The sequence below is a fragment of the Sapajus apella genome, unplaced genomic scaffold (genome assembly GCF_009761245.1).
Source record: "Sapajus apella isolate SASKATOON/1434 unplaced genomic scaffold, GSC_monkey_1.0 scaffold95, whole genome shotgun sequence".
Classification (NCBI taxonomy): Eukaryota; Metazoa; Chordata; class Mammalia; order Primates; family Cebidae; genus Sapajus; species Sapajus apella.
Genome location: NW_022437035.1, coordinates 7,687,698 through 7,712,703, shown reverse-complemented (window position 1 = coordinate 7,712,703; position 25,006 = coordinate 7,687,698). Strand labels below are relative to the sequence as shown.

Genomic DNA, 25,006 nt, shown 5'->3' with positions numbered 1-25,006 from the left:
AAAGTGCTGGGATTACAGGCTTGAGCCACCGCGCCCGGCCCACTTTAGTCATTTCTTAAATATCAAGGTAAATGGTTCATATTAGCCTACATTTTTAAACATACAAAGCATCATATTAATGTTCAATTTCTTGGTTAAATGGGACGAACTTTTTTTTGAGAAAGGATCTCTGTCGCTCAGGCTGGAGTGCAGTGACAAAATCATAGTTCACTGCATCCTCTAACTCCTGGGCTCAGGCAAACTGCCTGCTTTGGCCTTCTGAGTAGTTGGGACTATAGGGACATACCACCACCAGGTCCCCATGATGTTTTTTTTTGTAGAGATGGGTCTTAGTATGTTGCTCAAGCTGGTGTCAAACTCCTGGGCTCAAGCAATCTTCAGCTTCCCAAAGTAATGAGATTATAGGCATGAGCCACCACACCTGACCTAGGACAGACTATTTAAAATTTTTACATAGACTGTGGGGAAGGCCTGTTAAACCTTGATGCTTCTGGGTGCGGTGACTGTAATCCCAGCACCCTGGGAGTCCAGGGCAGGCGGATCATGAGATCAGGGGTCTGAGACCAGCCTGGCAACATGGTGAAACCCCATCTCTAGTAAAAATACAAAAATTAGCTGAGTGTGGTGGCATGTACCTGTAGTCCCAGCTACTCAGGAGGCTAAGGCAGGAGACTCACTTGAACCCGGGAGGAGGAGGTTGCAGTGAGCCTAGACTGTGCCTTTGCACTCCAGCCTGTGTGACAGAGCAAGACTCCATCAAAAAGAAAAAAGAATAAACAACCTTGATGCCTCACCACATTCCCTGATGAAGGTGATATTTGAATAATGGGTATTCCAATTAGGATTTTTCATAAGTCTCAGTTAAGCTGTTTTTTTTTTTAAAGTGACAAAGATGCTGGGCGCAGTGGCTAATGCCTGTAATCCCAGCACTTTGGGAGGTCGAGGTGGGTGGATCACGAGGTCAAGAGATCGAGACTATCCTGACCAACATGGTGAAACCCGTCTCTACTAAAATACAAAATATTAGCCTGGCATGGTGGTGTGCGTCTATAGTCCCAGCTACTTGGGAGGCAGGACAATCACTTGAATCCAGGAGGCAGAGGTTGCAGTGAGCCAAGATCATGCCATTGCACTCCAGCCTGGCAACAGAGCAAGACTCTGTCTTAGGAAAAAAAAAAAAAAGGTATAAAGACTTTTTGTGCCTCAAGTTGAATTTTATTATTAATACTCTATTTCTTCTTGTCATAAAAATAGTTAGCATGGGCTGTGTGAGGTGTCTTATGCCTGTAATCCCAGTGCTTTGGGAGGTCAAGGCTGGAGGATTGCTTGAGGCCAGGAATTCAAGACTAGTCTGGGAAACATAGCAAGACAAAATATATTTTAAAAAAATAGCCAGGCATGGTGACGTGTGCCTGTAGTCCTAGCTACTCAGGAGCCTAAGGCGGGAGGATCACCTGAGCCCAGAAATTTTAGCTGCATTGAGCTATGATCATGCCACTGCACTCTAGCCTGGGTGACGGAAATCTGAGACCCTGTGTAAAAAAAATAATAATAAAAAAGTTTTCATGGGCAGACATACAGCTTTTACTTCTGAAGCAGAGGTATTATGCCTAGTGATGAAAATAAGAAAGAGGAGGCCGGGCGCGGTGGCTCAAGCCTATAATCCCAGCACTTTGGGAGGCCGGGGCGGGTGGATCACGAGGTCAAGAGATCGAGACCATCCTGGTCAACATGGTGAAACCCCATCTCTACTAAAAATACAAAAAAAATTAGCTGGGCATGATGGTGCGTGCCTGTAATCCCAGCTACTCAGGAGGCTGAGGCAGGAGAATTGCCTGAACCCGGGAGGCGGAGGTTGCGGTGAGCCGAGATCGCGCCATTGCACTCCAGCCTGCGTAACAAGAGTGAAACTCCGTCTCAAAAAAAAAAAAGAAAATTTCACCTCTCTGAGAGCTAAAATTTGTTGGGCTCTTAAACCCTCCAGGTAATCCTCACCACTATCCTAAAAGATAGGTAATATGTCTTTTATTGTGAGGAGTTTGAGACTGAAAAGTTAACTCACCTATTCAAGAAATGTTCATTGGTACCTGTTATGTGATAAACACTGTGCCAGGTTGCATCAAATATTTCCTGGCTTCATGGAGCATTGGTCAGCGGAAGGATACAATCAAATACTGCTAAATATTTATCATTGCAAACATCACAGGCTGCAAAGGACAATTGTGGAGTATAACATGGCCTGATCTAATCTGGGGGTTGGGAAGTCTTTTCTGCAGAACATGCAGCTCAGTATCAGTAACTTGTCCAGGATGTTCCCAATAGTGGTGGGAGAGCTAGAATTCCAGCCCATATTTTGGGTTGGAATTTTGGGTTTCTGCTCTGCCCGCTGTACTACCTGCCACTCCATCATTATACAGAGAATAACAAAATAAAAACTAAACTACACATGTTAGGTCGTAAAGCTGTCTACTCTGCTTATAGAAAAACTGAGACTGTGCATAGAAATTCTGGAAAAATGCACATCAGTTGATCCAGGTGCTATTTCTGGTGAAAGAGTTAAGGGATTTTTTTTTTTTTCTGCTTTGTATTAATCTTTAGTAAACAACAGTTAATATTTATGGAGCATCTTCTTTGTGTAGTGCAGGTGTAGTAATTGTAATCCATGTGTACTCCAAGGTATATGGTCCAAATATTTCAATTGTGTACAGACCATTAGTTTTCAAGTGACTATTGGTGTTAGGTGATCAACAAAGTATTACTGAATTAATAGTTGTTTTTGTTTTCGTCTTAAAAGAGGTCACCATTCTGCAGGCAGTCATGAAGCTTTACATTAGAAATGGGTTTCCGGCTGGGCATGGTGGCTCACGTCTATAATCTCAGCACTTTGGAAGGCCAAGGCAGGCAGATTACTTGAGGTCAGGCGTTCGAGACCATCCTGGCCAACATGGTGAAACCCCATCTCTACTAAAATACAAAAATTAACAAGATGTGGTGGTGGGCACTTGTAATCCCAGCTACTGGGGAGGCTGAGGCAAAAGAATCACTTGAACCTGGGAGGTGGAAGTAGAAGTCAGCCTAGATCATGCCATTGTACTCCAGCCTGGGCAACAGAGCGAGACCTTGTCTGTCCGTCTGTGTCTCTGTCTCTGTCTCTCTCTCTCTCTTTCTCTCTCTCTCACACACACACACACACACAGAGAGAGAGAGAGAGAGAGAGAGAGACAGAGAGAGACAATGGGTTTCCATAACTTATTACCTGAGGAGGTTTAGAAATTGGACTGCCTATATAGTTAATGGGCACAAGTGCTAACAGTTGTACTTTTTGACCTGTAGTGATGGTGTCTGGGACCCTGAGAAGTGGCATGCCTCTCTCTACCCGGCTTCAGGGCAGAGCTCACCAGTGGAAAGTCTGAAGAAAGAGGTGGATACAGACCGGCCTTCCCTGGTGCGCAGGATAGTAGGTGAGTACATAGTCACTCAGAAGTGGGGTTAGTGATTTTCGAGGACATGCTTTTGGTGGCTGCTTCTTTCTTAGCTCTGAGAATTTTACGCTTTGCGGGGAAATGTCATTATCAGGAAACTGATTTATCAGTTGGATTTTTCATAATTAGCAGGGTAAAGTCATAGTCTACCTTGTCACAGCTATATAAAAAGACCGTGTTAGGCTGTGTGCTTCTGAATTAAAAGTACTGATTATCTTTCATTGGCATGGATAACGGAGTTAGATGTGGTAGGAAATCTATCATGCTTTCTGTCATACATGAGACCAGTCCTCGGGTATAAATCAGTTCTGGCCTTTCTTAATTCATAATGGACTGTGATCTGAATAGAAGGCTTGGATATGGTTTGAGACTGGAGTTAAGTCTCATCTTCCACTTTCGCTAGTTTAAAGCTTCCCTCTTTAAACTAAAAACATTGTTTAAGTGTGAAATGGAGACCAGGTAATATAATAGCCAGTCAAGGAACTTGTTGCAAAAACTCTTTTTGAGATGAAAAGACCCATCATAAAAACTTGGAACTAAACGAAAAAGATAACCCGACTCTAGTTTAAGCTATAAGATCCTTCTACACAGTCTGTCAGTACACAGTGCAGTAATGTCTCTCAAAGAATTTCTTCTAGCAGAATCATTCAAGACATGCAGGGACTTTTTTAAAATGATGAAAATGGCCAGGTGCAGTGGCTCACTCCTGTAAATCCCAGCACTTTGGGAGGCTGAGGTGGGTGGATCACAAGGTCAGGAGTTTGAAACCAGCTTGGCCAACATGGTGAAACCCTGTCTGTACTAAAAATTAAAAAATTAGCCGGGTGTGGTGGTGAGCACCTGTAATCCCAGCTACTTGGGAGGCTGAGGCAGGAGAATTGTTTGAACCTGGAGGCAGAGGTTGCAGTGAGCTGAGATCGTGCCATTGCACTCCAACCTGGGCAACAGCTGAGACTCCATCTCAAAATGAATGAAAAAATGAAAACTTAGAAGGAAAATATCCAACAGTAGAAAAGGGTTGAGTAAACTTTGGTATATCCAAGCATGGGAATATTACATTGCATTGTCCTGTAAAACCATGTTGCAGACATGTTTATTGGTAAATAATGTTCGTGATGTACTGACTTATAACCAAGGTATAGAAAACTGTCCACATTATATCCTGTTCTTGGAAAAAACTGAGACGGTATACAGAAATTCTGTAAAAGTATACACCAGAACATTCTAGCAGCTGTTTCTGATAAGAAAATTAAAGCAGATTTTTCTCATTTGGACTAATCTTCAGTTTCCTGATTTTTCTAGGAAGATATTTTTTGTGTGATGACATGTTTTTCGTACACCTTTATTGAGTTAGAATTTACATATAATAGCCTGCACAAAAAGTATACCATTTGATGTCTTGACATGTGTATATACCTGTGAAACCATTACCAAAATCAGCATAAGCATTTTTATCACCCCCAGAAGTTCCCTAGTATTCCTGTGTGTCCCTCCCTTTAGCCCCCTTCCCCCAACATTTCCCCCCATCCACGCAAGCACTGATGTGCTTGCTTTTTTTTTTTTTTTTTTTTTTTCCTTTTTTATTCTTTTGAGACAGTCTCTCTTGTCGCCCAGGCTGGAGTACAGTGTTAGGATCTCTGCTCATTGCAACCACTGCCTCCCAGGTTAAAGTGATTCCCCCAGCTCAGCTTCCCGAGTAGCTAGGATTACAAACGCACATTCCACCATGCCCAGCTAATTTTTTTTTTCCCCTGAGACGAAGGCTTGGTGTGTCACCCAGACTGGAATGCAGTCTTGCAATCTTGGCTCACTGCAACCTCTGCCTCCCGGATTTAAGTGATTCTCATGCCTAAGCCTCCCAAGTAGCTGGGACTATAGGCATGCGCCACCACGCCCAGCTGCCTTATTTATTTTTAGTAGAGATGAGGTTTCACCACGTTGGCCAGGCTGGTCTTGAACTCCTGACCTCAAGTGATCCACCCACCTTGGCCTCCCAGAGTGCCGGGATTATAGGTGTGAGCCACCATGCCCGGCCCCAATTTCTTTGTTTTTAGTAGAGACGAGGTTTTACCATGTTGTCTAGGCCGGTATTGAACTCCCAACCTCAGGTGATCCACCTGCCTTGGCCTCCCAAAGCGTTTGAGTTACAGGCATGAGCCACAGTGCCTGGCCTGATCTGCTTTCTATAGCTGTTTTCTGTCCCTATAGATAAGTTTACATTTCCTAAAATTTTATATAAATGGAGTTATAATGTGTACTCCTTGTGTAGCTTTTTTCACTAAGCATAATTAAGATTCATCCATGTTGTTGTATCTAGTTTATTTTCATTGCTTATTAGTATTCCATTGTATGAATTCAGCAGTTGATCGATTTATTTGTTGATGTACATTTGGATTGTTTCCAGTTTTTGACTATTAGAACCGAAGCTGCTATGAACATCCATGTACAAGTCTCTGTATGGACATATGCTTTCTTTTCTCTTGGGTAAATACCTAGGATTAAAATGGCTGGGTTGTATAGTAGATGTGTGTATGTTTAACCTTCTGAGAAATTGCTGAACTGTTTTCCAAAGTAGTTGTACCATTTTACATTTCCACCAGCGGTGTATGAGAGTTCCACTTTCTCCACATCCTCGTCAGCACTTGGAATGGTCAGTCGTTTAAATTTTAGCCATTCTAATAGGTGTGTAGTATTATCACATGGTTTAATTTGCATTTCCCTAATGACTAATGATGTTATCTTTTCATATGCTTATTTGCCATCCACATAACCTCTTTGGTGAAGTGTCTGTTCAAACCATTTGTCCATTTTTTAATTGGGTTAGTTTTTTCATTAAGAGGTTTTATGTGTTCTGAATGTAAGTCCTTATCAGAAAAATCCTTTGAAATATTTTGTCCCAGTGCAGTCTGTGGCTTGTCTTTGCATTCTCTAAACAGTGTCTTTCAAAGAATAGACGTTTTAAATTTTGATCAAGCCCAGTATATCAGTTTTTTTAAATGGATGATGCTTTTGGTGTCATGCCTAAGAAAGCTTTGCCTAACCCAATGCCACAAGGATTTACTCCTACATTTTCATTTAGAATTTTTTAGTTTTAGGTTTTACATTTAGATCTGCGATCCATTTTGAATTTTTGTATATATCCGGTACCAAATGCAGATTTTTTTTTCTGCGATGGAGTCTCACTCTCTTGCCCAGGCTGGAGTGCAGTGGTGTGATCTCGGCTCACCGCATCCTCTGCCACCTGCATTCAGGTAGTTCTCCTGCCTCAGCCTCCCAAGTAGCTGGGATTACAGGCGCCTACCACCACACCTGGCTAATTTTTGTAGTTTTAGTAGAGATGTGGTTTCACTGTCTTGGCCAGGCTAATTTTGAACTCCTGACCTTGTGATCCACCTGCCTTGGCCTCCCAAAGTGTTGGATTACAGGCATAAGCCATCACACCTGGCCCCAAATATAGATTTAAGTTCATTTCTTTGTCTATGGATATCTGACTATTCAACACTATTTTGTTGAAGAGACACTTTAACTTTTTAAGCAGTTATTTTTTCAAATACTGACACTTGTAGTTTTAGTTGACAAAACATTTGCTAATAATTCTTAGGTAAGGATTTAGTCAAAGGCACTGCAGAGACTAATCATGGAAAGTCATTTATTCTGAAATACATGTATTGCTTCAAAGAGAAAAGCCAGTGTCTCAGCCTTATTTAAATATATAATGTATATGTTAGCCTGAATCTGTTGATAAGCCCAATTTAAGTAGTGACTGTCTTCCAACCATCCCCTTCCTCCCATCAGTCGTGGACATACCATCTTAAAAAGAAAAAACACCTTACTGATTTGCTTAACTTTCTCTTTCCCATGTCCTTCTAGATCCACGAGAGCGTGTGAAAGAAGATGACTTAGATGTTGTTCTAAGCCCTCAGAGGCGGAGCTTTGGAGGGGGCTGCCACGTGACAGCTGCTGTTAGTTCTCGGCGCTCAGGAAGTCCATTAGAAAAAGACAGTGATGGGCTTCGTCTGCTTGGTGGACGTAGGATTGGCAGTGGGAGGATAATCTCTGCCCGGACCTTTGAGAAGGATCACCGTCTTAGCGATAAGGACCTGCGGGACTTGAGAGACAGAGACCGAGAGAGGGACTTCAAGGACAAGCGTTTCAGGGTTTGTCTTCTAGATTCTTCGGTAGTTCATGTGCTTGGGACACATTGACTTCATTTATACCAGGTTACTTTGAGAATAGGCATGAACACACCCCACTCTTAAACCAGTCAGGGAGGAAGGGGCTGGGGGTGGTGATGGGCCTCTGGTGGACAGCATCGTATCTTCCTTTCACTATTGAACATTACAGTGAAGACCTTGATTGAAGTAGAAATACCTTGACTAGAAATTTTTAAATCTCGTTTTATGTACTTTTCCAGAGAGAGTTTGGGGATAGTAAGCGTGTCTTTGGTGAACGCAGAAGAAATGATTCTTACACAGAAGAAGAACCAGAGTGGTTCTCAGCTGGACCCACAAGTCAGTCTGAAACCATTGAACTGACTGGCTTCGATGATAAGATACTAGAAGAAGATCACAAAGGGAGAAAAAGAACAAGGCGACGGACAGCCTCTGTGAAGGAAGGTCAGTGCAAATGTTGGGAAGGAAGTTCGCTGTTTTAAAATGAGAATGTAGGCCGGATGCAGTGGCTCACACCTGTAATCCCAGCACTTTGGGAGGCCATGTGGGCAGATCACCTGACATGAGGAGGTTGAGACCAGCCTGGCCAACATGATGAAATCCCATCTCCACTAAAAATATAAAAATTAGCCGGGTGTGGTGGTCAGCTCCTGTATGTCCAGCTATTCGGGAGGCTGAGGCACAAGAATTGCTTGAACCTGGGAGGTAGAGGTTGCAGTAAGCTGAGTTCACACCACTGCACTCCAGCCTCTGTCTCAAAAATAGAGATGTGATTATCACTGGCTAATTGTATACTTAGGAATGGGGCACCAAATGTATAGGAAATGGCAAGTTTTTCATGATGCATCCTGATTTTGAAACTGCTTTTTTTTTTTTTTTTTTATAAAAACGGAGTCTTCCTCTGTTGCCCGGGCTGGAGTATAGCACCATCTTGGCTCACTGCAGCCTCCATCTCCCAAATTCAAGCGATTCTCCCCTGCCTCAGTCTCCCTAATAGCTGGGATTACAAGTGCCTGCCATGACGCCTGGCTAATTTTTTAATTTTTAGTAGAGGAGGGGTTTCTCCATGTTGGCCAGGCTGGTCAGCCGAGATCACGCCATTGCACTCCAGCCTGGGCAACAAGAGCGAAACTCCATCTCAAAAAAAAAAAAGAAAAAGAAAAAATAAGAAGTTCTCAGGAAGGGGACCATAATCCTTCCCCCATTCTGTTGGTGTTTTGGCTTTATTAAAGCTTTTTTCCACTTCCACCTCCTATAGAACGGGGACTGTTTTGTTCTCTCTTGTACAGTACCTGCACAAGAAGTCTGCTTTTAAAGTCATCTGTGGCTCTTCTGCATGTGTATTGAGGGCTGAAGCCACAGAGTGACACTGGAGTGGTTTACTTATCAGACGGTTTTTGTCCTGGTTTTGCTTTCAGGTATAATAGAGTGCAATGGAGGAGTGGCCGAAGAGGATGAGGTAGAGGTCATCCTTGCACAGGAGCCTGCGGCTGATCAAGAAGTGCCAAGGGATGCTGTCTTGCCTGAGCAGTCCCCAGGAGAATTTGACTTTAATGAGTTCTTTAACCTTGATAAGGTGCCAGGCTTGGCTTCGGTGAGTGTAGCAGCACACTTTAAAATGTGTAGTTAAATTTGACCTGAGTATTTAAGACGTCTTTTTGAAAGTGTTGTTTTCCTAGATGCTTTTGTGTGTTTTGGCTTGCATTCTTACATATTTAAATTGTTATTGGCTTTGTTTTGAGAGGCCTAAGGGATAATATGAAATCCGATTTTTGTACCAGGTAACTCTTTTGTTAAGCTGGTGGTAGACTAAAAATTCTTTTTTTTTTTTTTGAGACCGAGTCTCACTCTGTCGTGGTGTGATCTTGGCTAACAGCAACCTCCCCCTCCCAGGTTCAAGCTGTTCTGCCTCAGCCTCCCAAGTAGCTGGGACTACAGGCACACACCACCATGCCTGGCTTATTTGTATTTTTAGTAGAGATGAGGTTTCACTATGTTGGCCAGGCTGGTCTTGAACTACTGACCTTATGATCTGCCTGCCTTGGCCTCCCAAAGTGCTGGGATTATAAGCATGAGCCATCATGCCTGGCCATAAAATTTTTCAGATGTTTGCATTGTCTCCTTTTGGTTAGTTGTTTGTTGTAGACTTACTGTGAAGGTGACTTTTTATAACTGACGATTTTGTCACATTGACTTGCATTCCTTGGGGGAGGCTGCCTGGTTAGGCAATATATTTTAGATGTGATGGTTTCAGAAACCTTTAATGAAAAGGAACTTGTAATGCTATCAGTATTGCTGTTAAACTCTTGAGGTCCAGTCTTTCTGGACTTTAAAAGTAGTGGTAAACTCTCCCTCAGTCTTGTGCTATGTACTCTTATTCCCGTCCCATCAGCATTTCTGGATTAGTATCTACTCCTTAATCGTAATGCCTCTTTATGTGATTATTGGATGAGCAGACAAAGCTAGGGACAACAGAGCAGGCAACACTGGCCTATCTCCGTTGTCATTTCGTTCTCCCCTACACCCAGGAGATTGCTACCAAAAATAAGTGAGCAGGCACAGCATATTACTGATAGGTACAGGGCCACCAATGTATTCTAAGGCAGTCTTCTTAGATTTTCTTTTTTTGAGACAGTCTCTCTCTGTAGCCAGGATGGAGTGCAGTGACCTGATCTTGGCTCACTGCAACCTCCACCTCCTGGATTCAAGCAATTCTCCTGCCTCAGCCTCCCGAGTAGCTGGGAGTACAGGTGCGTGCCACCACGCCCAGCTAATTTTTATATTTTTAGTAAAGATGGAGTTTCGCCGTGTTGGCCAGGCTGGCCTCAATCTCTTGACCTCATGATCTTAACGCCTCAGCCTCCCAAAGTGTGATTACAAGCATGAGTCACTGTGCCCAGCCTCTTCTTAAATTTTCTATGATGAGGTGCAAGGCTTTATTTCCATTCCATTGAAGACCAGTGTTTTAGTATAAAGTACAAATGTTATGGCAAAACCAAATTGGTGTAAAAGTTTCTTTTTTTTAATTAATTAATTTATTTTTTGAGACGGAGTTTCACTCTTGCTACCCAGGCTGGAGTGCAAATGGTGCGATCTCGGCTAACCGCAACCTCCGCCTCCTGGGTTCAGGCAATTCTCCTGCCTTAACCTCCTGAGTAGCTGGGATTACAGGCACGCGCCACCATGCCCAGCTAATGTTTTGTATTTTTAGTAGAGACGGGGTTTCACCATGTTGACCAGGATGGTCTCGATCTCTTGATCTCGTGATCCACCTGCCTCGGCCTCCCAAAGTGCTGGGATTACAGGCTTGAGCCACTGCGCCTGGCCTAAAAGTTTCTTTTTTTTAATTTGGAGATGGAGCCTTGCGCTGTCACCTAGGCTGGAGTGCAGTGGTGCTATCTTGGCTCACTGCAACCTCCGCCTCCTAGCTTCAAGCAATTCTCCTGCCTCAGCCTCCTAAGTAGCTGAGACTACAGATGCACACTACCATGCCTGGCTAATTTTTTGTAGCTTAGTAGAGACAGGGTTTCACTGTGTTGCCTAGGCTGGTCTCAAACTCCTAAACTCAGGCAGTCTGCCTGCCTCAGCCTCCCAAAGTGTTAGGATTACAGGCATGAGCTGCCGCACCCTGCCTTTTTTTTTTTTTTTTGAGACACACTCGCTCTGTCGCCCAGACTGGAATGCAGTGGTGTGATCTCAGTTCACTGCAACCTCTGCCTAACAGGTTCAAGTGATTCTCCCGCCTCACCCTCACAAGTAGCTGGGATTACAGGCGCCAACCACCACACCCGGCTAATTTTTGTATTTTTAGTAGAGGTGGGGTTTTGCCATGTTGGCCAGGCTCGTCTCGAACTCCTGACCTCAAGTAATCTACCCGTCTTGGCCTCCCAAAGTACTGGGATTATAGGTGTGAGCCACCCTGCCCAACCAGTTTCTAAGCATTTATTCTCAATTCCTGAACTTACCTGAATATAGACCAGCATGGTCCACACTTGCCTGTAGCACTGCTCTGGAGCATATGGAATGTGGTTCCAAATCAATGTTGGCAATTCTTACTGTGATTTTGTTCCTAAAGTTACAGCAGCAATTTTAATTGTAAGTCTCCTAGCCACATGCCTCACCTACAGTCTCCCAAGCCAGTCCTTTGGATCATATTCAGATGCAAGCTTAATTTAGTTGCTCTAAACTGAGTGGCCCTTTAAAATTCTTAACTTCTGAGGGTACAGTATTTCTTTTTTCCACATCAACAGTTTAGTGACTTTTTTTTTTCTCTCTTAGAAGACAGATGGCAATCTTTTTTTCTTTTATTTTCTTTGCTTTTTTTATTTATTTATTTTTTTGAAGACAGAGTTTCTCACTCTGTCACCCACCATGGAGTGCAGTGGTGTGATCTCAGCTCACTGCAAGCTCTGCCTCCAGGTTCAGGCCATTCTTGTGCCTCAGCCTCCTGAGTAGCTGGGATTACAGGCACACACCACCATGCCTGGCTAATATTTGCATTTTTAGTAGAGACAGGGTTTCACCATGTTGGCCAGGCTGGTCTCGAACTCCTGACCTCCAGTTCTCTGCCTGCCTCGACCTCCCAAAGTGCTGGGATTACAGACGTGAGCCATCGTGCTTAGCCTAAGCCTAAACCTTTAATAATAATGGGTAACATGCATACAGTGCTTATTGTATATACAGAGCTTTACACACAGTAAGTCATCTAATCTTCACAAATCCCATATAAATCATATTACTATTTCAAATTACAGATGAGGAAACAGGCATAGAATTTGTCACACAAAGTCACACAGCCAGTAATTGATGGAAACTGACTTGTAATTTATACAGTTCCAATAATGAGTTTCTTCTCTTAACTCTTCCAAATATACTACCTCTGAAGCATAAAGGTAGGAATAGCAACTGAGCCCTGTTTTGTCCTCTGGCCTTCAACCTCAACCAAAATGTGGTTAATGCTAGGCAGTCAGAACTAAGCTATTAACCCTGTCTCCATGTTTTCCATGGAGGTGCTATTAAATTCTATATTCCATAATAGATCCTCTAAAAAGCAAAACTGAGGTCAATAAAAAACAGGTGCTCTGTGTTATATAACCAACTGAACTCTAATACACAGTGCTCAGAAAATTACAAGTCAGTTGGGAAAAATAAGAAATGCTATAAAGGATATGTATCAATTGACAAGTATGTAAAGTGCTTAAAACAGTATTAGATGCTTAGTAAGCTCTACAAATGTTGGGTGTTAATATAAAAAGAACTTTATAACAAAAATGAGAATACACTCTCTTTTATGTAACTTAAATTACTAGGCTATAAAGGAAATCTCAAATAATGCATTTGTTTGTTTTATTTAGAAATTTTTATCAAAGGCTGAGGCAGGAGGATCACTTGAGGCCAGGAATTTGAGACTAGCTTGTGAGACCCTGCTAAAAAAAATAAAATAAAAATTAGCTGGGTGTGGTGGCATGCTCCTGTAATCCTAGCTATTCAGGAGGCTGAGCCCAGGAGATTGACGCTACAGCAACCAGCGATCACACCACTGTACGCCAGCCTGGGTGACAGAACAAGACCCTGTCTTAAATTATTGAGCCGTTCTAACCACTGGGCACTGTTCTAGGACCTAAGGGTACGGTAGTAAACAAAATAAAGTTCCCATCCTCGTAGAGCTTACTTTCAAGCCGAGGAAACACAAGGATCAAAAATAGACATACACGGCCAGGCACGATGGCTCACACCTGTAATCTCAGCACTTTGGGAGGTTGAGGTGGGCAGATCGAGAGGTCAGGAGTTCGAAACCAGCTTGGCCTGACCAACATGGTAAACCCCATCTCTACTAAAATATAAAAATTAGCTGGGCATGGTGGCCCACGCATGCCTGTAATCCCAGTTACTCAGGAGGCTGTGGCAGGAGAATTGCTTGAACCAGGGAGTCGGAGGTTGCAGTGAGTGAGATGGCACCATTGCACTCCAGCCTGGTGACAGAGCAAGACTCTGTTTCAAAAATAAATATATACATACACACACACATACACATGTGTGGACTGTATTCACTGGCATCACAGTGCCTTAGAAATTGACGAATTAAAAGCCAGAAAAATGTATACAAACTGAACATTTGGAATACATGCAAATTTAAATAAGTAATTAAAAATGTTTTTTTAAAATATGGTACTCTTTCTGTAGTGCGTGACACATATGTGTGTAACTATATTGAATGAAATCAAATTGGAAATAGTGATTAACAACAGGAAGATGACGTAGAATGGTTTCTTGGTGATCAGAAGTATGTGCAGAAGAAAAGTGTATAGCCTTAAATGAATTCATTAGAAATCAAAACAAAAAGAATGAAACTATAGTGAAACAAATACAAAATAAAAAATTACTATAAAAATGGAAAGTAATAAAAAGCATTGATCAGTGAAACCAAGGAATTGTCAAAGAACAAAAATATTTCATGGAACATGTTTGATTAGCAGAATGATATGAATCCAAGGATGTGACTTGTCTAAATGACCTGGTTTAAAGGATCAGACTAATAGCCATATAGATTACCTTTAAAATGTTATTCAAAATCTACTCTAATAAGGGCAGCTTAAACACAAATTGCAGTGCCCAGGCTCCTCAATCAGCTGATGGCTGACAATGATGTAGCAGAGGAGATACCCTGACCAAGAATGCAGAGCAGTGGGCCCAGGTCTTTACTTTTCTACCAGGGTACATGAGGGAGGCCCTGCTATAGAAAGTCCTATTTTGCTCTTTGGTTAAAAATGACCAATTAGGTAAAATTTAGTTTTAACCTTTTCATGTTTAAGATGCTTTAGTTTCTTGAAATTAGTATTTCCACTAAATGTGTGTAAAAGTGACTTGTTTCTACTTGTTATGCTTTCACTACAATAAAAGTTTTGCATGTCTACCAGAAGCAAAATTGGTTACTAGACAAAATATGGAAGGGACTTTCATCACTTACTTTAATATCTTTAGAGAATGTCCAGATACTTTGTATTCATTTCCTTTGCTTTCGCATGTTCTTTCTCTGTATCTTTTTTCTTATACAGTATGATCAAAGGAAATAAAAGGAGTTAAAATGCAAAGCCATTACTTTTGTTATTTATAAACTTCAAACTCTTTTCAACATTGAAACATTTTTAATTATGTTTTGTTTCTTTTCTTTTTTCTTTTTTTAAAGACAGGGTTTCACCATGTTGGCCAGGCTGGTCTTGAACTCCTGACCTCAGGTGATAACACCTGCCTCGGCCTCCCAGAGTGCTGAGATTACAGGCATGAGCCACCACGCCGGGCCTTCTTTGTTTCTTTTTTTTTTAGACAGACTCTGTCACCAAGGCTGGGGTGCAATGGTCCAATCTTGGCTCACTGCAATCTCCACCTCCTGGGTTCTAGTGATTCTCCTACCTTAGCCTCTGGAGTAGCTGGGATTACAGGTGCCCACAACCATGCCCCCAGCTAATTTTTGTATTTTTAGTAGAGACAGGTTTCACCAGGCTGGTCTCAAACTCCTGACTTCAGGTGATCCACCTGCCTGGGCCTCCAAAAGTGCTGGGGTTACAGGCATAAGCTGCACCTGGCTTTTTTTTTTTTTTTTTTTTTTTTAGTTATTTTTAGAATTCCTGATTATCACTAAGATGCTTATATCTTGGATACACTCCCTAGTTTTTCACGCTTCTTGTATTTTAATTAATACAAAATTATTGCATTTAAAAGTCAGCATTATGTAAGGTGTGAGCATCTATAGGTGGAATGTGATTGAAACTGTCTAGATAATTCCTCTGAAAATAGAAATTCTAGAAACAAAAATTAGGGTCTTGAATTAAAATAGAGAAGTATTTTGTGGCTTAGTTTGGGTATGGATTATGAAAACATTCTTCCAGATAAGAACAAAGAATAGATCTAAGCTTCCCCTGTTTAACTTTGGAAACTGTGGGTTTCAGATTTCAAATAAAAGTCACTAATTCTGTCATCCATGTACCAGTGTTTGAAAAAGCATGTTTTCTGTTTATCATTGGGATTGAAGTGGAAGTATGTGCCTTATTTTTATGGATATCTCTGATTTCTGGACAGATGTTTGCTCTATCTAGTCTTTCCTAAATATTGAGAAGAATACTGCAAAAAAATCAATTTGAATATTTGAATTTATGGTGTGATTTGAATTGAAATTTTAAAAAAATGCTTAAATCTAGTTTGTAAAGAAGGTTGGCACTATTTTATAATTCTAAAGAAATTATTTTGGATCATAGTACATTATTTAATTGCCCTTATTAAAAACTATGGAGGTTGGATTTGGAAGCAAACAAACAGAAAACACCTGAAAATGTCCCATTAAGCTCAAACAGAAATTAGATATCAGTTGAAAGTTCATCTTCCATAGTCTGATACTTTTTCTAAATGCTTACTTGGAATTATGAAATATATATATATATTTTTTTTTTTTTTTTTTTTTCCCCTCTGAGACAGAGTCTTACTCTGTCGCTCAGGCTGTAGTACAATGGCATGATCTCCACTCACCACAAACTCCACCTCCTGGGTTCAAGTGATTATCCTGCTTCAGCCTCCAGAGTAGCTGGGATTTATAGGCATGCGCCACCATGTCTGGCTAACTTTTTGTATTTTTTGTAGAGATGGAGTTTCACCATGTTGGCCAGGCTAGTCTCAAACTCCTAAGCTCATGATCTGCCTGCCTTGGCCTCCCAAGGTGCTGGGATTACAGGCATGAGCCACCGAGCCCAGATGAATTTTTTTTTTCTTTTTAGATGGAGTTTCGCCCTTATTGCCCAGGCTGGAGTACAATGGCACAATCTCAGCTCACCGCAACCTCCACCTCCCAGGTTCAAGCGATTCTCCTGCCTCAGCCTCCCAAGTAGCTGGGATTACAGGCATGTGCCACCATACCCTGCTAAATTTTTTGTATTTTTAGTAGAGATGGGGTTTCTCCATTTTGGTCAGGCTGGTCTCAAACTCCTGACCTCAGGTGATCCGTCCGCTTCAGCCTCCCAAACTGCTGGGATTACAGGCGTGAGCCACCATGCCTGGCCTAGAATTACAATCTTTATGAGCTCTACTTTTTTAGTCTTTGACTTCTGAAACTGTCACGATTGAATTTCATAATGTTCATTACAACCTTGAAGCCACCAAGTTTGAAGCAATGATTTTCTTTCATCCTTTCCCCATACTTGATGTTTAGTTGAAGGTCACTCATCAGCTTGTCAGTGGAATGCTGTGTGTTGATTTTAACACTGTCCTCTGAGAACATTTGGTAGTACATGGATTTTCTCCTGAGGCAAAGGATAGAAAACCGAAACACTTTTTGTAGCATAGAAGCTTTGCTTTATATTCTTAGAAAGTAGGTGGGCGCAGTGGCTCCTGCCTATAATCCCAGCACGTTGGGAGGCCAAGGCAGGTGGATCATTTGAGGTCAGGAGCTCAAGACAAGCCTGGGCAACATGGTAAAACCCCGTCTCTGCTAAAAATAGAAAAAAAATGTTTAGCCGGGTGTGTGGTGGCACATGCCCATAGTCTCAGCCACTCGAGAGGCTGAGGCATGAGAATCACTTGAACCTGGGAGGTAGAGGTTGCAGTGAACCAAGATTGCACCACTGTACTTCAGCCTGGGCAACAGAGCAAGACTGTCTTTAAAAAGTAATTAATTAAAAAAAAAAAGTAGATAGTTGGTTATACCCGAGTTTGGGTTATTCAGATATGACCCAGGAAGGGGGAAGAAAAAGGTGTTCAAATTCCTAGATTGTGAGAGTGTTTATCTTTAAGTCACCAGCATGAAAGGAAGTTTCAAAGTAAGTGACCCTTTCATAAGATTGAACTTTCTTGTCCTTTTTCATCTAGAAACTTAGTTTTTATTGTCTTTTTCTTCAGATGATAGAAGATGTTTTGGGAGAAGGGTCAGTCTCTGCCAGTCGGTTCAGTAGGTGGTTCTCTAACCCGAGCAGATCAGGAAGCCGATCCAGCAGTCTTGGGTCAACACCACACGAAGAGCTAGAGAGACTTGCAGGTAAAATGGCTTCAGATTCTGGCCTCAAAGGTAAACCTGGGTTTTCCTCTGATAAGGTTCATTCTGTCTTTATTAGTCAGGAATTGATTAGGGTCAAAGAGTCTCTGGACAGCTGAAAAGCCTTTAATTTGTGTCCTTTTAATATTGTTCAAGGGACCAGGCATAGTGGATCATGCCTGTAATCCCAGCACTTTGGGAGGCTGAGGCGGGCAGATCACAAGATCAGGAGTTGGAGACCAGCCTGGCCAACATGGTGAAAGCCCATCTCTACTAAAAATGCAAAAATTAGCCATGCATGGTGGCGCACACCTGTAGTCCCAGGTGCTTGGGAGGCTGAGGCAGGAGAATCACTTGAAACCAGAAGGCAGAGGTTACAGTGAGCCAAGATCGCACCACTGCACTCCCCCGCCTGGGTGAAAGAGCGAAACTCCGTCTCAAAAAGGAAAAGAAAAAACTGTTGAAAGGTATGTTTCTTTATCAGAACAGATTAATTTTAAGTATATTTATTTGCAATAATAGGTCTGGAGCAAGCCATCATCTCTCCTGGACAAAACTCGGGGAATTACTTTGCTCCTATACCATTGGAAGACCATACTGAAAATAAGGTGGATATTTTAGAAATGCTACAGAAAGCCAAAGTGGATTTGAAACCGCTTCTTTCCAGCCTTTCTGCAAATAAAGAAAAACTTAAAGAAAGCTGTAAGTGTTTATGAACATCTGTTTTAGATATCTGAAAAAGTCTAGATGTTCAGTCTTCATGCATTAGGGTCTACCATACCTCTGTTTCATAAAAAGTCAAATACATATGGGGATTTTGTTTAATGTTCTTTTTTAAAAACTCATTTCATCAAACAATACCACCTCTTTGAGAATCGCACAGTGGGTCATGAGCTCTATGGGAAATTTTCCTTTTAAGTTCTTACCTAGGGCCTGATTGTAGTAATCCAGTGAATGTTGAAAACAAACTCTAGTGAATGTTTTATTCCTCCAGAGCATTAACTTAACCATTTCCTCACAACTCTGCCACAGTCTTCCATGTTCTTGCTTAGGCTTTAAATCTTCAACATAAAAATTTAGTGATATTATGACCACAGTGCAGGTAGCAATCTTGCCAGTGTTGGCCTATCTGGGATTCATATCCTTCTGCAGGATGCAGAGCAGGAGCTTGTCAGCTTTTAAAGCATAACACCTCATGGTTGTGATCCCCTGGTTCCTAGCATCTAAACATTGTTGGTTTAGTTTATGCCATCTCTTACTTAGTACTCAATATGATTTTAAATGTCTTCAGTTTGTCTATTTTTGGTGTCAGCCATTTCTGACAGTCTCATCTCAATTTTGAAATAGATTTATTTCCATCTTACCTATCATACTAGCCAAAAATAATTCCTACCAGATATCTCTTTGCTTGATTTAACCTCGACTTTCTTAACTTCTTAGCACATTCAGGGGTTGTGCTTTCAGTGGAAGAGGTAGAAGCAGGGCTGAAGGGCTTGAAGGTGGACCAGCAAGTGAAGAATTCAACTCCTTTCATGGCAGAACACCTAGAAGAGACTTTGAATGCTGTAACTAACAATCGACAGCTCAAGAAAGATGGAGACATGACTGCATTCAACAAGCTAGTAAGCACAATGAAGGCAAGTGGGACTTTGCCTTCTCAGCCCAAAGTCAGCGTAAGTATCTGGCACAAATCCCGCCCTTTTCTCCCTTTCTTTTTTCTCCTTTTTCCCACAACAATAAAGGGATTTTTAAAATGGTATTCTGAGTAAGTTGGAAATTCTTTTGTTGTTGTTGTTGATGATCCACTGACAGCTTGCAGGAAATTCTTTAGTAGTCATTTGGTTCTTGATGCTTTTGTGTGTGCCTTAATTATTGATATATTATTTATTACTAGAAAAAGCAGGCTTGTGGTTAATTTATATGTATTGTGGGTGACAGTATAAAGATTAAAAGATTTAGTCTTATATAATGCCTGTATAACTTTAAGTCACTGCTAAAATGAGGTATAAAACTATCTTTTCAGATGATCTCCAGAGAAAATTTTGTTATTCAGCTACATAAGTTCATATACTTTACCATATTTGTATAGTAAAATTTTTATTTTCACATCTTCTAATTATTCCCAGATACTAGGGATCACCTGCTTTCTTGCAGTCATACAAATCATTTGTAAAGTATCTAAGATGGGGCTGGGCACAATGGCTGACATCTGTTATCCCAGCACTTTGGGAGGCTGAGGCAGGCGGATCACTTGAGGTCAAGAGTTCGAGACAAGCCTGGCCAACATGGTGAAACCCTATTTCTACTAAAATACAAAAATTAGCTGGATGTGGGAGCAGGCACCTATAGTCCCTGCTACTTGGGAGGCCAAGGCAAGAGAATCACTTGAACCCAGGAGACAGAAATTGCAGTGAGTCGAGATTGTGCCACTGCATTCTAGCCTGGGCAACAGAGCGAGACTCCATCTCAAAAAAAAAAAAAAAAAAAAGGTGAGGGGTGGTCTGAGATGAGTTTGTCAAGATAATTACATTCTGTCAATTTACTAATGGAAAAAGCTGTGGCTCCAAATTAAACAACACTTGTAGGCATGAAGTTAGGTTATAAGATGACACAAGTGCATGTCACCTTGTAAATGCAGGTGTTTATAGTGTACTGGTCTTTGACCTAACAATTTTTAGAGGGTAGTTCTCACCCATAGCCTATGTGTTAATATCACTATCATGATACAAACTGGTGGGGAAGCAGGGTAGATATGAATAATAAAAACATAAACATAGACTTATTCTAGTTGCTAAGTTAAAGCAAATTTACCAAATTGAGTTTTCCCTGTTTTTTTTTTTTTTTTCTCTTTTCTCCTGTTCCCTGCTTGCCTGGGAACCTAGCAGTTAGCCAAGATGCAAATAGCAATAGCTATTCTTTATGTCTTTTTTTTTTTTTTTTGAGACGGAGTCTTGCTCTGTTGTCAGGCTGGAGCACAGTGGCCCAGTCTTGGCTCACTGCAACCCCCACCTCCTGGGTTCAAGCAGTTCCTCCGCCTCAGCCTCCCAAGTAGCTGGGACTACAGGCACATGCCAAACGCCCGGCTAATTTTTGTATTTTTAGTAGAGACGGAGTTTCACCATGCTGGCCAGGATGGTCTCGATCTCTTGACCTCGTGATCCACCTGCCTCGGCCTCCCAGAGTGCTGGGATTACAGGTGTGAGCCACCGTGCCCTTTTGTCTTATACTAAAACATAATGCGCCCATTATGTCTTACACCAAGAGAAAGCAACTGACTTTTAGCATTCCTTATTTGACCAATAGTGATAAGAGATTTCAACCTGCTCAGTCAGGGGTGCCATTATTCCTTAGTGCCAGGACTGACCTTCTACCCTTGAAAAGAGGCAGAGACACCTCAGATAGGTAGACTGACTTCTTGGTGTCTGACCACACCATGCCAGTTGCAGGAGAATGTTCCCGTAAATTGTTGCAGAGTTTTTTTTTTTTGTTTTTTTTTTTTCTTTGAGACAGAGTTTTGCTCTTGTGCCCAGATTGGAGTGCAGTGGTACAATCTGAGCTCACTGCAACCTCCGCCTCCTGGATTCAAGTGATCCTCCTGCCTCAGCCTCCCGAGTAGCTGGGATTACACGTGCCCATCACCTCAACCAGCTAATTTTTATATTTTCAGTAGAGACGGGGTTTCGTCATGTTGCCCAGGCTGGTCTCAAACTCGACCTCAGGTGATCTGCCTGCCTTGCCCTCCCAAAGTGCAGGTATGAGAGGCATGAGCCACCACACCCAGGCTTGAGTTATTTTTATACAAAGAGTTATTAGATACAAATGCTTTCAAATAAAGACCAGATTGAAAGATGATAGACTATCTTATTTTCTTGTTTCCTTTGTGTCTTGGTAATTGGGTGCTGACTGCAATAGTGTGGTTCATATCTTGTAATTAGCTTCTTTCTTTTGGTGTGAGCAGCTAATAATATGGAAGCAGCGGATTCAGCAGTTTACCTGATGTTTTTCCACTTTTTTTTTTTTTTTTTTTAATAAGATGGGATTTCACCCTGATGACCAGGCTGGTCTTGAACTCCTGACCTCAGGTGATCCGCCCACCTCGGCCTCCCAAAGTGCTAGGATTACAGGTGTGAGCCACCGCGCCCAGCCCGTTTTTCCACATTTTATTGCAGATATGATTCTAGGATTTCATATTAACACAATTTACTCTGAGTTGTAAGGGCAGTTGGTTTGATGTTGGGGTTTTAGTACTCTGAAGTATATCTGGTTTTAGCTGAGCAAAGGAGCCTCAAACCCCTGTCAAAGGAGGATGGATGACATAATTCAAGTGGCTAGGAAAAGGCTAAGACAAATTCGGCTAACAGGAAAGAATGCAACAAGGAAAGTAATGGAATAAGAATAGCAGCTGTTATCTTAGAATACTGCTCAATTTGCATGTTGTTAAGTCATGGTTTACTTTTTGAATTCAGTGTCTTTAATTACTACTGTGTGTGTTTTATGTACTATTTCTGATCTGCCTCCATCCATTTAGATTCAGTCATATTGGTTCATCCAAAAATAATACATGTTGGTTCAATCTAAATTCTGTTTTAAATTATAGATTCCATCCTCCAAATATAATAAGCCATGTGGTATAAAGTTGTCTATTTGTTTTTGTTAGATGGAAATGACTCTTAAAGAGATAACTTATGAAATCATCTGCCTTTAGTCCCAATTCCAAAACTGACAATAAAGTACTTGGGTATCCTTGGGCTATTTGTCATGCCTACACACTGCTTTGGACCTTGAGAGCTCCATCTAGTGGAAGGGAAACTACACCAGCGACAGCACTTAATGCAGAGCTTAAATAGGCATAGTGATGTCCAGTGCAGGAGGGGACTCCAAGTTGGATGTACAAAATGTAACTGCTGGCCAGGCCTGGTGGTATACGCCTATAGTTCCAGCTGCTTGGGAGGCCAAGGTGGGAGGGTTGCTTGAACCCAGGAGTTCAGGGCCAGCCTGGGAAACACAGACTTGTCTCAAAAAAAAAAAAAAAAACACACAACAAAAAAACACTACTGCTTTAAGAGTGGATTTGAATTTTTCCCTGTATGTGAAAATTTGAATTTTTCCCTGTATGTGTATTGGAACAGCTTGTTTAAAAATAATAAAGCTTAAATTTCCTGAAATATGAAACTCTGAAATATAACAGAGTTTGGCTAAACCTGCATGTTGTTTGCTAGTATTTTAAAACTATATGTGTAGGCTGAGTGCGGAGGATCATGCCTATAATCCCAGCACTTTGAGAGGCCAGGGCGGGAGGACTGCTTGAGCCCAGGAGTTCAATAACAGCCTGGGCAACATGGCGAAACCCCAACTCAACAAAAAAATATAAAAATTAGTTGGGTGTGGTGGCACACATCTGTAGTCCCCTCCCAGTTAGGAGGCAGAGATTAGAGGATCACTTGTGCCTAAGAGGTCAAAGCTGCAGCAAGCCATGATTGCACCACTATACTCCAGCCTGGGCAACAGAACAAGACCTTGTCTCAAAGAGTGAGAGTGAGAGAGAGAGAGAGAGAGAGAGAGAGAGAGAGAGAGAGAGACTGTGTGTGTGTGTGTGTGTGTGTGTGTGTGTGTGTCTCCAGTAAATCTTGTTAAAGATAATGGGTAGCAAGAGTTGTCTCAAGTAAGTGTTCCCCAGTTTCACCATTTTCCCCCCTTCTTTTGGTCAGTGTTAGAAATGGGGAAATGGACTAGGGTTAGCATAGTGACAATCTTTGAGTGGACTTTGCATGTACATGTGAACAGTCTTTCGATCCTCAGATCTTTGGGACCTGTGTGTTGACAGCAAAACAAGTTGGTCTAAGTTTTCTGTGACTTGAGCATCATTCTGCTGTTATCAACTCCCTAGGAGGAGTATTTTATGCTTTCTTGTGGTCCTCAATCAATCTGTAAGTTAAGTGAGTTAAGAAAGTTAAAACCAGTTTTCCTTTGACTTTTTTAGCGAAATCTTGAAAGCCATTTGATGTCCCCTGCTGAGATTCCAGGCCAGCCTGTCCCTAAGAACATCCTGCAGGTACTTCACAATCTTATTGAAGTCTTGAACAGTAGTCTTCTGAACCGGTTTTGTCTAGTGGTCCAGCTTTGGGCCTTAGAAAATGATGTATGTTGCCTGGCAATGAGAGCCGTGATCTTGTTGGCTAACATACTTTGGTGTTGGTGTTAATCTCGATGGGCAGGAGATAGGGGTGGCTAAAAAAGTTGACAAACTAAGCCTTGATTTCTAGTTTGCTTTGCAGTTTCTGTGGAACTTAAAAGTATCTAGCTGGGCATAGGGGCTCATGGCTATAATCCTAATACTTTGGGAAGCTGAGGTGGACGGATCACCTGAGGTCAGACCAGCCTGTCCAACATGGTGAAACGCTCACTCTACTAAAAATACAAAAATTAGCCAGGTGTGGTGGCAAACGCCTGTAATCCTAGCGCCTTAGGAGGCTGAGGCATGTGAATCACTTGAACCCAGGAGGTGGAGGTTGCAGTGAGCTGAGATCACACCATTGCACTCCAGCCTGGGTGACAGAGTGAGACTCTGTCTCAAAAAAAAAAAAAAAAAAAAAAGTAACCTCTATTTGTAGCACTAACTTAGAGCAAATGTTGCTAGCTGAACATTCAGAGAAATGTGTTGCATGTACATGTGCCAAGTCTTTCAGTTGAGGATGAGGGAGATTCATCTTGTGGCTCTCAAAAGTTAATCCACAACTCACAGCCTCTGAGTAGAAGGAAGAACTAAGTTTGTTCACAGGGATTTGGCTTTTCTGCCTTTAGGAACTTCTGGGTCAACCAGTTCAGAGAGCTGCTTCTTCCAATCTTCTGAGTGGCCTTATGGGGAGCTTGGAGCCTACAACATCTTTACTGGGCCAAAGAGCACCCTCTCCTCCCTTGTCACAGGTGTTTCAAACTCGAGCAGCCTCAGCAGACTACCTTCGCCCAAGAATACCATCACCAATTGGTAAGTATGCTTATTTGCCAAAAAGAAATGGGAATTTTATGGTGAGGTGTGGTGGTTCACGTCTGTAATTCCAGCACTTTGGGAGGTTGAGGTGGGCAGATCACCTGAGGTCAGAAGTTCGAGACCAGTCTGGCCAACATGGGGAAACCCCATCTGTACTCAAAATGCAAAAAATAGTCAGGCATGATGATGCATACCTGTAATCCCAGCTACTCAGGAGGCTGAGACAGGAGAATTGCTTGAATCTCAGAGGCGGAGGTTGCAGTGAACCAAGATCGCACCACTGCACTCCAGCCTGGGCAACGGAGCAAGACTCTGTCTCAAAAAAAAAAAAAAAAAAAAAAAAAAAATT

At 41.9% G+C, this 25,006-nt stretch overlaps 1 protein-coding gene across 9 annotated transcripts in view; it reads left to right on the top strand.

Moving 5' to 3' along the window:
* The window catches only part of EIF4ENIF1 (eukaryotic translation initiation factor 4E nuclear import factor 1), a 55,351-nt gene that overhangs the window by 19,904 nt on the left and 10,441 nt on the right, over window positions 1-25,006 (top strand). For 6 of the 9 annotated variants that reach the window (XM_032256567.1, XM_032256573.1, XM_032256572.1 and 3 more), the window contains exons 4-12: window positions 3,334-3,461; window positions 7,353-7,639; window positions 7,897-8,098; window positions 9,073-9,248; window positions 17,537-17,672; window positions 18,192-18,371; window positions 19,110-19,342; window positions 23,650-23,721; window positions 24,471-24,654. In XM_032256567.1, the coding sequence (XP_032112458.1) occupies window positions 3,334-3,461; window positions 7,353-7,639; window positions 7,897-8,098; window positions 9,073-9,248; window positions 17,537-17,672; window positions 18,192-18,371; window positions 19,110-19,342; window positions 23,650-23,721; window positions 24,471-24,654 (1,598 nt within the window). The remainder of the gene's footprint in view (window positions 1-3,333; window positions 3,462-7,352; window positions 7,640-7,896; window positions 8,099-9,072; window positions 9,249-17,536; window positions 17,673-18,191; window positions 18,372-19,109; window positions 19,343-23,649; window positions 23,722-24,470; window positions 24,655-25,006) is intronic. The other 3 variants (XM_032256571.1, XM_032256570.1, XM_032256576.1) reach the window with 2 other exon arrangements.